The sequence below is a fragment of the Capricornis sumatraensis genome, chromosome 1, assembly GCF_032405125.1.
Source record: "Capricornis sumatraensis isolate serow.1 chromosome 1, serow.2, whole genome shotgun sequence".
Lineage (NCBI taxonomy): Eukaryota > Metazoa > Chordata > Mammalia > Artiodactyla > Bovidae > Capricornis > Capricornis sumatraensis.
In genome coordinates, this window is record NC_091069.1 from 183,222,947 (window position 1) to 183,237,898 (window position 14,952).

General features: G+C 38.9%; 1 protein-coding gene across 1 annotated transcript; it reads left to right on the forward strand.

Moving 5' to 3' along the window:
- The first annotated feature begins 2,381 nt into the window (after positions 1 to 2,381).
- TMEM207 (transmembrane protein 207) lies at positions 2,382 to 12,915 on the forward strand. Its single transcript, XM_068968635.1, has 4 exons — positions 2,382 to 2,455; positions 4,087 to 4,131; positions 5,187 to 5,329; positions 12,767 to 12,915. Exons 1-4 carry the CDS (start codon positions 2,382 to 2,384, stop codon positions 12,913 to 12,915), a joined length of 411 nt encoding a protein of 136 aa, XP_068824736.1.
- Positions 12,916 to 14,952: the final 2,037 nt, after the last annotated feature.

Sequence of the window (14,952 nt, forward strand, 5' to 3'; positions counted from 1 at the left end):
AACCTTTTGAGTTTAAGTAGTTCTCATGTGTTTATTTTTGTTTTTATTTCTATTATTCTGGAGGTGGATCAAGAAAGATATTGCTGTGATTTATGTCAGAGAGGATTCTGCCTATGTTTCTCCCTAGGAGTTTTATAGTGTCCAGTCTCACATCTGGGTCTTTAATCTATTTGAGCTTACTTTTGTATATGGTGACACCTACTTCTAGAAGGTTCTGGTTATTGAAAATGTCTTCCTTAAAAATTATAATCTGCTCTAATTTCTCCTGCATTTTTTTCTTTTTGACATTCTCATCTGAATTTGACTAAGCATAAGTAAATCTCCTTTCAAGGAGATACAATCAGTTCATCCTAAAGGAGATCTGTCCTGGGTGGTCATTGGAAGGACTGATGTGGAAGCTGAAACTCCAGTACTTTGGCCATCTGATGCAAAGAGCTGACTCATTGGAAAAGACCCTGATGTTGGGAAAGATTGAGGGCAGGAGGAGAAGGGGACAACAGAGCATAAGATGGTTGGATGGCATCACTGACTCAATGGACATGGGTTTGGGTGGACTCTGGGAGTTGGTGATGGACGGGGAGGTCAGGCGTGCTGTGGTTCGTGGGGTAGCAAAGAGTCAGACACGACTGAGCGACTGAACTGAACTGAAATAAATCTCTGAGTAACAACTTTGTTTAAGAAAATGTAACTTTTCCTACACTGAAGATCTTGCACCTAAATTTGAGTATTTAAAATATTGCTACTGTTTAGAAATTAAACTTGAGAAAGACATGGAAATGATGGTAGGGAGGGAGTGAAAAGACCTATATTCTAATTTAAGTTCTTTGGTCAGCTGGTGACCTTCCCACTTATTTTCCCACAGTGAAAAATCACAATGCACAATGAAAAAATTCTAAGGGTGAAATAAGTGATCCCAAAGGAGCTTGCAATTGTGAAATCATATGATCACTTTGCATTTCTCCAGCTAACTGCTTTCTGACCATTTTATTGCTATTAGTAACTTCAACAATGTGTGCACAGGGTCAGAAAGAGGAGGTAAAGTAAATAAGTTTGGATAATTGATAGCACTTGAAAAATATTAATTGGCCCAAATATTAGAACTAAGAAATGAAATGAGGTAGTTAATATTTAGAATTGGCATTTCTATAAGTATATGATCTATTTTTAAATGTAAGAAGAGAAGCAGAGTTTGAAACAATCCATTCTCTCTGGTTATAAGCTTACATTTCAAGATTGAAAACCAAGACTCTTGTGCTCTATTATTGGGTCAGGACACCAAGAAAATTTTCCTACACATATTTTTAAAGTGAGATACTACATTCAATTATATATATATGTGTGTGTGTGTGTGTGTGTGTGTGTGTGTGTGTGTGAAAAAAAGTGAAGTGAAGTCACTCAGTCATGTCCAACTCCTTGCAGTCCCATGGACACCAGACTCCTCCGTCCATGGGATTTTCTAGGCAAGAGTACTGGAGTGGGTTGCCGTTTCCTTCTCCAGGGAACTTCCCGACCCAGGGATAGAACCCAGGTCTCCCACATTGTAGACAGGCGCTTTCCGTCTGAACCACCACTTGATCTTAGCCAAAAAGCCGAGAAGCGATTATATATATATATATATATATATATATATATATATATATATATACTATTTATAAAATATATGGTTACAAAAGTGATGCATGTACATTACAAAAATTCAAAGAATATAGAAATGTTGAAAATATTAAGTGCTTCTCAATACCATCTTTAAACGAAGCAGTTATTTTTAGTAACTTGGTGTATACTTGACCCCATGGACTGTAGCTCACCAGGCTCCTCTGTTCGTAGAATTATCCACACAGGAATACTGGATTGGGTAGCCATTCCCTTTTCCAGGGTATCTTTCCTACCCAGGGATTCAACCTGGAGTCCCCTGCATTGCAGGTGGATTCTTTATCATATGAGCCATCAGGGAAGCCCCACATCTGTACGTACTAACTGTATAATACCTAGTTAGTGAAATCAGTGTATTTGTGCAAAAGAAAATACACAAAGTAGAACTGAGATCTTTGTATTATTTTATTTAACAAAGCTTTCATTTTAAATATAATCTATATTCTCTTTGATGAATGGATAATATTTCTTTACAAGGATGTGCCATTAATTATTTGTAAAATCCTTGATTGATCTCTTATCTTAGGATGCTTTTTAAACTCATACTTCAGTTCCCTTTTTTTCCCTCTGTCGTTTGAATTTATGTACTTGGCTAAACCCTCTAGGTGCTCCCCCACCAAAATTCTTGTTGTTTAAGTTTGACTTTTGTCTTAAACATTTGCAATAAAAATTTTAAATTGACACTTCACATGTGTTAAAAGTCATTTCTGAATAGTATAATGATAAACATGACACACTGCCTCCTTAGAGATGCTGAGAGCAATAAATTAGCTGACATTTATGAATGCTTTCAAGTTGAAAAGTATTGAGTGTTATTTTAACAAAGATGATTAAGCATAGCTCATCTCAGAAGTTACCAGGCTGTGATGAACAGTTTTCCACTGTTTAATCTCAGAATACTTTAACAGCAGCATCTACACCAGGGTGTGAAAAAGGTTCCTCAGTAAACATACATTCAGTACATGTGTCTGACATGAAAAGGGGCTCTAAAATGAATAGCACTTAAATGTCTATCCCTGGGGAGTTAAACCTCCTGAAAATTGCACTATGGACTTTGGCTTTGTATCATCTTTTAAATGTTAATTCAAGAATGATTGAATTCTGCCTAGATACACAAATAGTTTGACTATCCTGAAAATCAACTTCTAACTCCTTGATAAATGGTATGTGTGACCACACACACTCATTTTCCTTTTATTATAATTTCTTTATCCTACCAAGTTATTGGGCTTCCCTCATAGCTCAGTTGGTAAAGAATCCGCTTGCAATGCAGGAGTCACCGGTTTTATTCCTAGGTCCGGAAGATCCACTGGAGAAGAGATAGGCTACCTACTTCAGTATTCTTGGGCTTTCCTTGTGGCTCAGCTGGTAAAGAATCTGACAGCAATGTGGGAGACCTGGGTTCAATCCCTGGGTTGGGAAGTTAAAGTTAATTAAGTTGCTCAGTCATGTTTGACTCTTTGCGACCCCATGGACTGTAGCCCACCAGGCTTCTCTGTCCATGGGATTCTCCAGGCAAGAATACTGGAGTGGGTTGCCATTTCCTTCTCCAGGGGATCTTCCTGACCCAGGGATCGAATCCAGGTCTCCCGCATTAGAGGCAGATGCTTTAACCTCTGAGTCACCTCCCCTGAAGAATGGAAAGGCTATCCACTCTAGTATTCCAGCCTGGAGGATTCCATGGACTGTATAGTCCATGGGGTCTCAAAGAGTCATATATGACTGACTGACTTTCACTTTCACTTTCACTTTCAACCAGGTTATAGGCCTGCTATTCCTTACGAAGATATTAAAGGTTAATAGAGATCGTGAACTTTCCCTGGAGAATTTGCATTCTAAAGAATTCTAAGTCTCTGAATAAACAGAATACTGGAACAGTTATCTACCTAATACTTAATACCTATGACATGTTGACTCATTGGAAAAGACTTTGATGCTGGGAGGGATTGGGGGCAGGAGGAGAAGGGGATGACAGAGGATGAGATGGCTGGATGGCATCACCGACTCAATGGACGTGAGTCTGAGTGAATTCCCGGAGATGGTGATGGACAGGGAGGCCTGGCATGCTGCGATTCATGGGGTCGCAAAGAGTCAGACACGACTGAACAACTGAACTGAACTGAAATGATAATATGTTAGTTCTGAAAAGTAGCTACTACCACCTTCTCAAAGCACAACAGTATTCATAACTCTAGAATCAACCCTATTACAGTGCAATTATCTGTCTGTGTCTGACAGATTCACAATTAGCTGTATTCTCAGTGCCTTAAATGAAGTAGACATACAGTAAATATTTGTTTAATTATGCTGGGGGGTACAGTGAGCAGGTGATTGTGGGGGAAACAGTTGTGGTCAGAACAAATACTGTGGTCCAGAAGAATAAGCTTTGTCAATCTAGAGATACAGCACTAACTGCTCTTCCTTTATCACCAGGTGCATAAACTCTAAAGATCATTACACAAATGGCTGGTATATCTGGTAAGGACATCCTCAATTTGTGCTATAAAATCTTTGGTGGTATATACATACCCCTTTTCCTAAATAATTGAGATAGCATATGAAATCATACAGCTTAAGAAAACTTTAGGGATCATGTGGATTAACATACATAGAAACATCAGCTTCAGGTCATTGGCCAGTGTTTACTTAAATGCTTCCTATGACAGGGAACTGACTATTTTTAAGAATGATAGTTTATTCCCAAGTTGGATATTTTTAAAGGTGAAATCTTTCTCCTGAAATCTTTCAAAATGACCCATCCACCGATTTTAGTTCTTGCCTTAAACATTCAGGATAAGACAAAAAAAAAAAAAAGTTGTTATAAATTTATAAATCTTGGCTTCTGTATTTTTCAAACTAAACATTGCAGTTAGTGGTTAGTTCCTCAACGATAGAAACCCTGTCTTGTCAACCTTTGAATCCCCACTTCCAACATCTAAAATCTATTTGGTCACTTACATTCTAGAAGGTGGTGCAGTGGTAAAGAATCTGCCGGCCAAAGCAGGAGACACAAGAGACGTGAGTTTGATCCCTGGATTGAGAAGATCTCCTGGAGTAGGAAATGACAACCCACTCTAGTATTCTTGCCTGGGAAATTCAATGAACAGAGGAGCCTGTTGGGTTATAGACCATGGGGTCACAAAGAGTCAGATCTGACTGAGAGAGTGCACACACACACACACACACATACATACTTACACACACACTAGTTGAATGAATGACTGGATAACTGAATGGAAGCAATAATGGATGAATGTAAGGAATTAAAATGCTGCTCCTTTGAACAAATCTCCAATTTCTAAAGAGGAAACAACAAAGATTACCTGGCAAGACCGCCTCACTCTGAGCTCAGAGAAGATTCCAGAGCTGGTGAAAATGTATGAGAGATGATAGGGGTTTGTTTAAGGAATTTGGCCTCACAGATTCCTTACAGCCAGGCTTGCTGAGTGTTTGCACCTTTCCAGGAAGTAGCAGGAGCTCTTAACTTTGAGACATGTTCCATCTCAGTCCTCCCCTGCTTTCTCTGGCGTCAGGTTCTTGCTGCTGATTTTCCTGGTGGCTCTTCTCTGTGGAACAGTGATCTTCTGCCTCCAGTGCTGCCTTAGGAGATTCAAAAATGGTCCCCAAAGACGCACCATGGCTGTTTTTGCTGTTGGAGACATGGACTCCATTTACGGTAAGCTGTTTACACACTTCTAGATGTCCTCTTTGGAAACTTTATAGTTTTGTGTGAGTTGAAAAGTTAATCTATGAAAAACAAATTTGTAAACATAGAACAAGATATAGTTTACTGAGGACTGAAAGGCACGCACTGGGGAGAGAGTCTAAATGAGAAAACTTCAGAAGAAGACTCCAGAAAGAGAAAAATCGTGTCCTGGGGGAGTGACTCAGAGCTGAGTATGGGAACAGAACCTAAACCTAAACATTCAGTCAACAAGCAGAAGGGAAAAGGTACACAGGGCTGGCCACTCCAGGTGAAAGCAGGGTTTCAGGTACAGAAGAGTATCTCTGGGCTTTTGATGTCCATCTGTCACCTTGTGTTCATTTACAAAGCTTGCCATGCCTCACTTACCTGCAATAATACCGAATAACGCTTTTCAGATTGTCTGCTTCCAGTGCAGAGCCTGAAATACTTTGGATTGTGTGAGTGAGTGTCAGGACTCATGTCCTTTCTCTCCAGACACATTGGCAGTCTCCTGATCTTTCCTGCTCCCCACACCCACTCCCAAACCCTGTCTTTCTATTATTTTTTAGTGTGCATTAAGAGGTAAGAAATGGAGAAAATTGTGGTCTTGAGTTATTTGTAACCTCCAGCCTCAGCTTTAAGTAGAAAAATGACAGTTTTGTGATTTCTGAGAGGTGACAATTGACAGTTTATATCTTCGTGTTAAGCATTGTCCTCATCCAGAGATTATCTGTTATGAGATTTTCCTTCTAAGGCACTACATTGTATATTACAGTTGCCTCTAGAGTGGTAGAAACTAACAGCTGCCCTTCAAATACTTGGGTCAGCATAAGATTTTCAATAGAGAGAGTGGGAGATGTCCTGGAAAAACTCACAGCTAAATAGGAAGTGGGTTAAAAATAAACGGAAGTGTTTTAATCTCAAAACTCAGTATTAAGATTTAGGGATTGGATTCACTGTTAATTTTTTTTAAGTTATTATTTAATAGGGAAACACATTGTTAATTTGAAAAAATGATTTTTTGGGAAAGGATAATTAAAGTCTCCAATGAAAATAGCTTTTTCTTCTAAAATCAGCAGCACTTTCCACTGAATGTATAGAGAAATAGGGTCACTGAACTTCAAGCAGAATATGTTGGTCAAAGGGATCAACGTGGTCACATTGGTCTATTTCTCTTTATCTAACAAGAGGTATTCAGTAAACACAACTATGTTTCTTCCACCTTGACTTGAGCGACTGCAGAGGGGAATCTGCACTGGTCTTCTTAGCCATCCTCTCACTCTGAAGCGTTAAAACAAAACAAAAATCTGTTTTTAATTTTTGGTAAATAAGCTACCCAGTTATACTGTTACAACTTTTCAGGCAGTTTATGTGCCACAGTTAAATCCCCATTTATCGAATATTTTTATATTTCCTGGATGATGGTTTACATACATGCTTTTGAATTTTCTGAACTTCCCTGACAGGTATGAATGTGATAAAAGGAGTCAAGACTGCGATAATGCTTCACAGTTTAATTTACACTGACAAAGTACTAGGCACTAGGTCAGGGGTTTCACAGATACTATCTCTAATTCTTAAAACACCAACTCAGAGAAGTGGCTATTACTTCCTCTAGAGGATGTTATCTATTTTTCTCACTCTGCTGTATAAATATACCCCTTAAATCTCTGTTGCAGGTCAACTAATATACTCCAAATTTTTCAGGATTGAGGATAATGAGCAATGAAAAGTTACATAGGGCACACATGGCAAAGGATTAGACATGACTGAGAAACAGTACACTCACACACACTCACGCACACACACGCACACACACACACACACACACACACACACGGCTAGTCACCTCATTCCTAGACACTAACCACAGCCTTATATCTTGAACCGGCAGATGTTTCCATTGGGTGATTCCTCAGTGGTGGGTTTCACTGTGCAGAACCCTCATTTCCTTCCTCATTCTCTTCCTCATTCTATCTTTTCCTTCTTAATCTCTGGGGTGTAGCCTTCACGCTTGTATTTTGCAAGAACATTTAAACTCTTTTTCACATTAAATGGCATTACCAAGTTCACTTCTGTTGATGTCCATTGTAGAGAACACATTCAGTTGCCTCTTTTGGTCTATTTCTATCCTCACCTATGGTGATTTTCCCACCCACTGCCTGTCTCCCATCCTGTCCTATGGATGTTCAGGGTGGCTATGTAGGTAGAGAATCACCATTCACATCGTCTTTGATGTGGATGTGGCTCCCAGACTTATGCTTCCTGCCATTCTTATTTTTCCTCTCCAAAACAAAATACAAATAGTTCAGGAAGTGGTATTCTCTGGGATCTCTAGTCATTGGTTTGTTGGTTTAATCGCTAAGTCATGTCTGACTCTTGCAGCCCCATGGACTGTAGCCCGCCTGTCTCCTCTGTCCATGGGATTTCCCAGACAAGAACACTGGAGCAGGTTGCCATTTCCTTCTCCAGGGGACCTTCCAACCTAGGGATCAAACTCACATCTTCTGGATTGTAGGGGGCTTCTTTACCCCTGAGCCACCACAGAAGCCCCAGGTCACCTCTTCTTAACTAGTAATTTCTGGAATTAAACTCCAGGGAGCTAATATTATAAGGCAGTCTGACACCCAGACCCACACCAAATTTCCTTTCTCGACTGAATTCTCATTATACTTTGACTTCTCCAGACAAATATCCTCCGTATCTAATATTTCCTTAAAAGGAGGTGCTCTCCGAAAGAGAAGTGAGGGAAATACTAAAGGATCTTTTTATTGCTGAGAGGGAAGTAAGGGCCAAACCATAGCTTTTGTCTCCACAGTCCCACAAAATTTTGTGCTCCCAGGTTGGAGCTAAGTCCACTACCGCTGGGTTTTCCCATCTACACTGCAGGTTATGAGTTTGTACTTCTGAGTCTTCCCTGTAGCCACTGTTCAGAAGCAGGAGAGGGAAATGAGAACTCGTTTGCAAACTACTGGTGACATATTAGAATATGAAATAAGGTTCCTGGACTCCTTGATCAAAAGGGGGCAGATAGGACTTCCCTCCTGAATATAGAATGTAGGAAATAAGTCATTTAAAGCATTTCAATGATGAAACGAGATTTTATATATAAGCCCCAGGTTCCTCTAAGACTTTCATTTTATTTCCTCAAAATTTATTTCATGTTATTATCATATTTTGCTGAATATATTAGTTTAAAAAGCTCTGCTCTTCTGACCTGAGGGTCAGAGGTTTGACGTTCAAGATCCCATGAAATCTGCCCTCAGATGAGAAGAGCAAAGAGAATTTTGACTGACTATCAGAGGCTGGAGTGGAGTGAACTTTACTGATGTTCAAATATATAACATGGGAAATTTCTCACTGGCAATTCTTGACAATATTACATGACTCTGGTTGTCAATTATCTTGATTAGAAATAATAAAAAGAGGAAGGAAAATACTTGGCTCAGGAATCCTTGTAAAATGTGTTTAAGGAAGGCCTTACCAGTTCAGCCCATCACAGTGATGAGACTTCTGTCTGGAAAAGTCCTTAGGAATCTCAGCCAAACACCAAGGCCTCAAGAGAATCTTCTAAACCAATAATCATGCCTTTTCACAATTCTATGTTGACTCAGGGTTCAGATCTGATTTCCTTCCCCTCTGAAAAGGTCTAATGTTTCCATGTCATAACATGTTATGATGAAGCTCTTTGTGCACCAATAAAAGAATTAATTCCTCTGATACTTCAGCAGAGGGTAAGGAGGAAGAGAAGGTATTGCTAGAGAAAGAGGAGGAGGAGGACCAGAATAGAGTCAAGGAAGTGGAGGAGAAAAGGAAGAAAAAAGAGCTAGAGGAGAACCAGAGACACCTCTCCTGAGACACTCATCCTGGCTTGGCTCCTCCTCGGGCTGATCTCGTGGATAATGCTGCATTTCAGCTATTCAATCTCCCTGGTTCCATTTCTTCTGCAATTTCAGAAGTAATCTAACCTTTTTCTTATTTCAGGGCAAATAGAAATACTAGTCTTCCAGCAATGATTAAATGTGAATGCTCCAGTTTGGGAAGGGGAGGAGGGACTGGGCAGTCAGGCAAGAAGCTGATCCTTACATACTCTATTCTCCTCTCTCCTCCCCTCCCCCAGAATCCTATCTTATTTAGGAATGCTTTTTGAAATGTCATTTTCCTATGCCTTGTGTTCTACATGTAAGTATTCTGAGACTTATTGTGGGAAAGGAATGAGAGTCTTTCACAAGCTGTCATGGATGGACATGATGATAGTAACGACTCATGTTTATTGAGCACTTATCATGTGTCATGTTCTGGGCTACTCCTTGACATTTCTCATCTCACTTATTCTTCCTTACAGCTTCCCTGGTGGCTCAGAGGTAAAAGCGTCTGCCTGCCATGCAGGAGAGCTGGGTTCGATCCCTGGGTCGGGAATATCCTCTGGAGAAGGAAATGGCAACCCACTCCAGTATTCTTGGCTGGAGAATCCCATGGACGGAGGAGCCTGGTGGGCTACAGTCCACGGGGTCGCAAGGAGTCGGACACAACTGAGCGACTTCACTTTCACAGCTCCATGAACAGTTCCCTGTCATTCTGAACACTGAAAATGAGGAAACAAAGGCAGAGATTAGGGACAGAGTAGATGGTAGAATGGTGACTCAAATTCAGGCAATCTTAGTCACCCCCATGTGAAAGAACAGAATGATATAAAAAACGATACAGAACAGAAAGAAAAAGAAAGGCATTTTCAAATGAACCAAGTCCATTAGAGTGACTCTTAATGACTTGGGGAATCTGAACTCCGGGTATGAAAAATTAGCAGTGAGTGTATTGGTTTTACAAAATCAAACAACAAACTGTTATCTTTACCAACAGCTGTCAAAATCATAGGATTTTTGTAGGCATTTTTAACTGAGCTCTCTCAGGTTTCTAATTTGTCAAAAGGTAAAAATAATGCCTGTTTCCCTCCCAATCACATTAAACATGCTTTGAAAAAAAAATTGAGAAGTGACATGTGTTCAATTTTACAAAAGCTCTCTGAGCTTAATTCTGTTTATGATATAAATACTCTATGGTTTTTATAAGTTTAAGAGCAATGGGAAAATCTGTAGTAAGGAAATAATACTAAACCTTTTCTAACATAAAGAGCAAGTGTCAATATCTTGCTGCCTGGAGCATGACACTAATAAAGACCCTGGTGGATATAAATTCAAGCTAATAATTATTTTGAATAAACCTGGTCAACCACTCCAGATACAATGATAGCCAAGTTACCTCTGACTTTGTTTTGGATTTGCTGGAAGCAGTTCATCCGGAAAATGGGCAGTGTTTACTGATCGTATCCGCAAAGGAGGGAAATACTGAGGCAAGTCCACTCTGCCAGTGTTAACTCTTTTTATCAAGACATTTGGACTAGCCTACATCATTCTAAACTTCCTAGATATTCAAGGCTCTAACCACAAGAAAGTTTTGTTTTTAATAAGAAAGTTTTCATTCAGTAATCTCTGTGCCATTAACCTTAATAAGGATAATGATTAAATCATTATTTAAACATCAAAATAAGAAAATTTGGGAAATATTACTGTCAATAAAGGAAAATGCATGCATACTCCTAGCATAGTACAGTTCTTCATATATAATAATAATGCTAATGATAATACTTTGACCGGCTGATAAGAAGAGCCACCTCATTGGAAAAGACTCTGATGCTGGACAAGATTGAGGGCAGGAAGAGAAGGGGGCCACAGAGGATTAGACAGTTGGATGGCATCACTGACTCAATGAGTTTGAGCAAACTCCTGGAGATCTTGATGGACAGGGAGGTCTGGTGTGCTACAGCCCTTGGGGTCCAAAAGAGTTGGACATGACTAAGCGACTAAACAAGAACAACAACAAAATGCTAATATCACTATGATAATAGTGACAGTCAACTTTAATGCATGTCAGGCTTTGTTTTAGGCATGTTACATTCATTTAGCCTTGCTTTTACAGATATTGCACAACAGCAAGCTGAGGTATAAAAATGTGTAATAAGTTAGCGTTAGGTTATTCAATTAAATAAATTAACTCCTTAAGGAAAGTATTGAACCAGCAGGTGAGATTTATATTCTACATATGGCTCCACTCTTTACATATTACATTAATATTTAAATTATTGTACTTTGTCCTGTGAACCAGTGAGATACAAAATAAAGTAAATACAAATATATGGAAATTCATGATTCTAAATAAAATGCACTCCAAAATAATAATTTACATATGGATTTCACTGATACAGCTATTGCCTTTTATGTAACTACTCTTGGAGTCATTTTAATAATTGTGGCTTGTTCTTTGAAATCTCCTTGATGGTATAGAATCTTAATTCTTTAAAGAAGGGGTCATCAAACTTTTTGTATTAAAGTCCAGACAAGAAATATGTTTGGCTTTGCAAGCATATGATCTCTATGGGGACTGCTAATTTCTGCAATTATAGTAGAAAAAGCAGCCAGAGACAACATGAAAATGAATGGACATGATAGTGTTACAATTCATTTTAATACACAAAAGCAGTCAAAGGTTAGTTTAAGGGTGTAATTTCTTCTTTAAAGGTCAATTTATGGCTGTCATGAATTTATATTATGATATTGATTTGGGAAGAAGCAGTCAAATTATTCCCAGAAAGGTAAAGACCTTGAGAAAAAAAGGAAAACAATATAGATAAATGACTATAAAGTATTACTATTGATTTCCTGTGTGACTCTAAAGCAGTCTTTCAAGCCAATACTAATAAAAGATTTCCCAAAAACCTATTGGAATAAGTGCATAATCTCTCAAGGTGATCAGTTTAAGGAAGAAAATGCATGTCTTTTATATTGGATGGTTTGTAGTGTGCATAATCTAAGTCAAGACCTTTAATTTCAAAATTTAAAATTTGAGAATGCTTTTTGCTTATTGTATGTATATACTTTAATTACAAACTTTTCACAACTTAATATTTTTACTATGCATCATCGACAAATGTTGAAATTAATTAATTGCATTAGTTGCAGTTTACAGAACATACACATGAAAGAATGAGGTGCAGATGTAATACTTTAATGTTTCTAGTGTGATTGCATATCTCATGATGGGAGCATTAACTAAAATGCCATTAGTGTTTACAGGAATCTTGTCTTCTGATCTACCAAAAGGGATATTTCTTCTCGTTTCAGCTGTTAAATTGTAAATGCTTCTTGATGGCTTAGTCAATGATGGCCTAATCGGTGCATGAGAGCAAATTTTCTTGCTATAATGATTAAAATATCATAGCAGAGAGTGAGATGATTGTAAATTTTTTCTCAAGGGTACAAATAATTTTCAGTTGCTCCAGTGATCCAAGAAATGCCAGATTTTATTAGGCAGCTCATGTGCTTCTGTTTTATGCTGACTAGAAAGATTATGCCTCCACCTTTCTCTTTCCAGGGACAGAAGCAGCTGTGACTCCAACTGTTGGAATGCACCTTCACACTCAAAACCCTGAACTGTTTCATGTTCCCTGTTTTGGAGTTTTAGGCCCCCCGCCTCCATATGAAGAAATTAAAATCAAGCCGAGTTCAGACCTAGATCGCTAATTGAAATGATCAGAAATATTTAAAATTCCAAAACATACAATTTAGGAACAATTCTTTCACTTGGTGAGAATTCCTGGAGATCAGTTAATGTAGTCTTAAAAATGACAAATAAATGAATATAAGAAAAGAATTTGGGGCATGGAGATGTTTCTGTAGTCAAATAGTGCACGCATGTTTTATCACTGTTGTTTTATAATTTTATCTTCCTAATCAAGTTTCTTTTTTTTTTAATTTTTATTTTTACTTTACAATACTGTATTGGTTTTGCCATACATTGACATGAATCTGCCACGGGTGTACATGAGTTCCCAATCCTGAACTCCCCTCCCACCTCCAGTAGGTAGTAATTAACATAAGCAGTGACTTCCATTAAGTTCAGAGTTCCACTCTAGAATGTGTCACAGATTTCTCTGCCTCAATCTCTGTTTTAACCTGACCTCTTTGCTGATATGGGGTCAATAAAATTATTGTCATTTAACAGTGACCCACAATAAACTGTGGAAAATTCTGAAAGAGATGGGAATACCAGACCACCTGACCTGCCTCTTGAGAAATCTGTATGCAGGTCAGGAAGCAACAGTTAGAACTGCACATGGAACAGACTGGTTCCAAATAGGAAAAGGAGTACGTCAAGGCTGTATATTGTCATCCTGCTTATTTAACTTATATGCAGAGTACATCATGAGAAAAGGTGGGCTGAGGAAGCACCAGCTGGAATCAAGATTGCCGGGAGAAATATCAATCACCTCAGATATGCAGATGACACCACCCTTATGGCAGAAAGTGAAGAAGAACTGAAGAGCCTCTTGAAAGTGAAAGAGGAGAGTGAAAAAGTTGGCTTAAAGCTCAACATTCAGAAAACTAAGATCATGGCATCCAGTTCCATCACTTCATGGGAAATAGATGGGGAAACAGTTAAAACAGTGGCAGAATTTATTTTGGGGGGCTCCAAAATCACTGCAGTTGGTGATTGCAGCCATGAAATTAAAAGATGCTTACTCCTTGGAAGGAAAGTCATGACCAACCTAGACAGCATATTAAAAAGCAGAGACATTACTTTGCCAACATAGGTCCATCTAGTCAAGGCTATGGTTTTTCCAATAGCCATGTATGGATATGAGTGTTGGACTGTAAAGAAAGCTGAGCACCAAAGAATTGATGCTTTTGAACTATGGTGTTGGAGAAGACTCTTGAGAGTCCCTTGGACTGCAAGGAGATCCAACCAATCCATTCTAAAGGAGATCAGTCCTGGGGGTTCTTTGGAAGGAATGATGCTAAAGCTGTAATCCCATGATGTGGAGAAACAGAGGCTCCAGATTTATTTAGTTCAGTTCAGTTCAGTTCAGTCACTCAGTTGTGTCCAACTCTTTGCGACCCCATGAACCGCAGCATGCCAGGCCTCCCTGTCCATCACCAACTCCGAAAGTTTACCCAAACTCATGTCCATTGAGTCAGTGATGCCATCCAACCATGTCATCCTCTGCCATCCGCTTCTTCTCCTGCCTTCAATCTTTCCCAACATCAGGGTGTTTTCAAATGAGTCAGCTCTTCTCATCAAATTGCCAAAATATTGGAGTTTCAGCTTCAATATCAGTCCTTCCAGTGAACACCCAGGACTAATCTCCTTTAGATGGACTGGTTGGATCTCCTTGCAGTTCAAGGGACTCTCAAGAGTCTTCTCCAACACCACAGTTCAAAAGCATCAATTCTTTGGTGCTCAGCTTTCTTTATAGTCCAATTCTCATTTCCATACATGACTATCAGAAAAACCATAGCCTTGACTAGATGTACCTTTGTTGGCAAAGTAATGTCTCTGCTTTTTAATATGCTGTCTAGGTTGGTCATAGATTTCATTCCAAAGAGTAAGCATCTTTTAATTTCATGGCTATAGTCACCAACTGCAGTGATTTTGGAGCCCAAAAAAATAAATTCTGCCACTGTTTCCCCATCTATTTGCCATGAAGTGATGGGACCAGATGCCATGATCTTCGTTTTCTGAATCTTAAGCTTTAAGTCAATTTTTTCACTCTCCTCTTT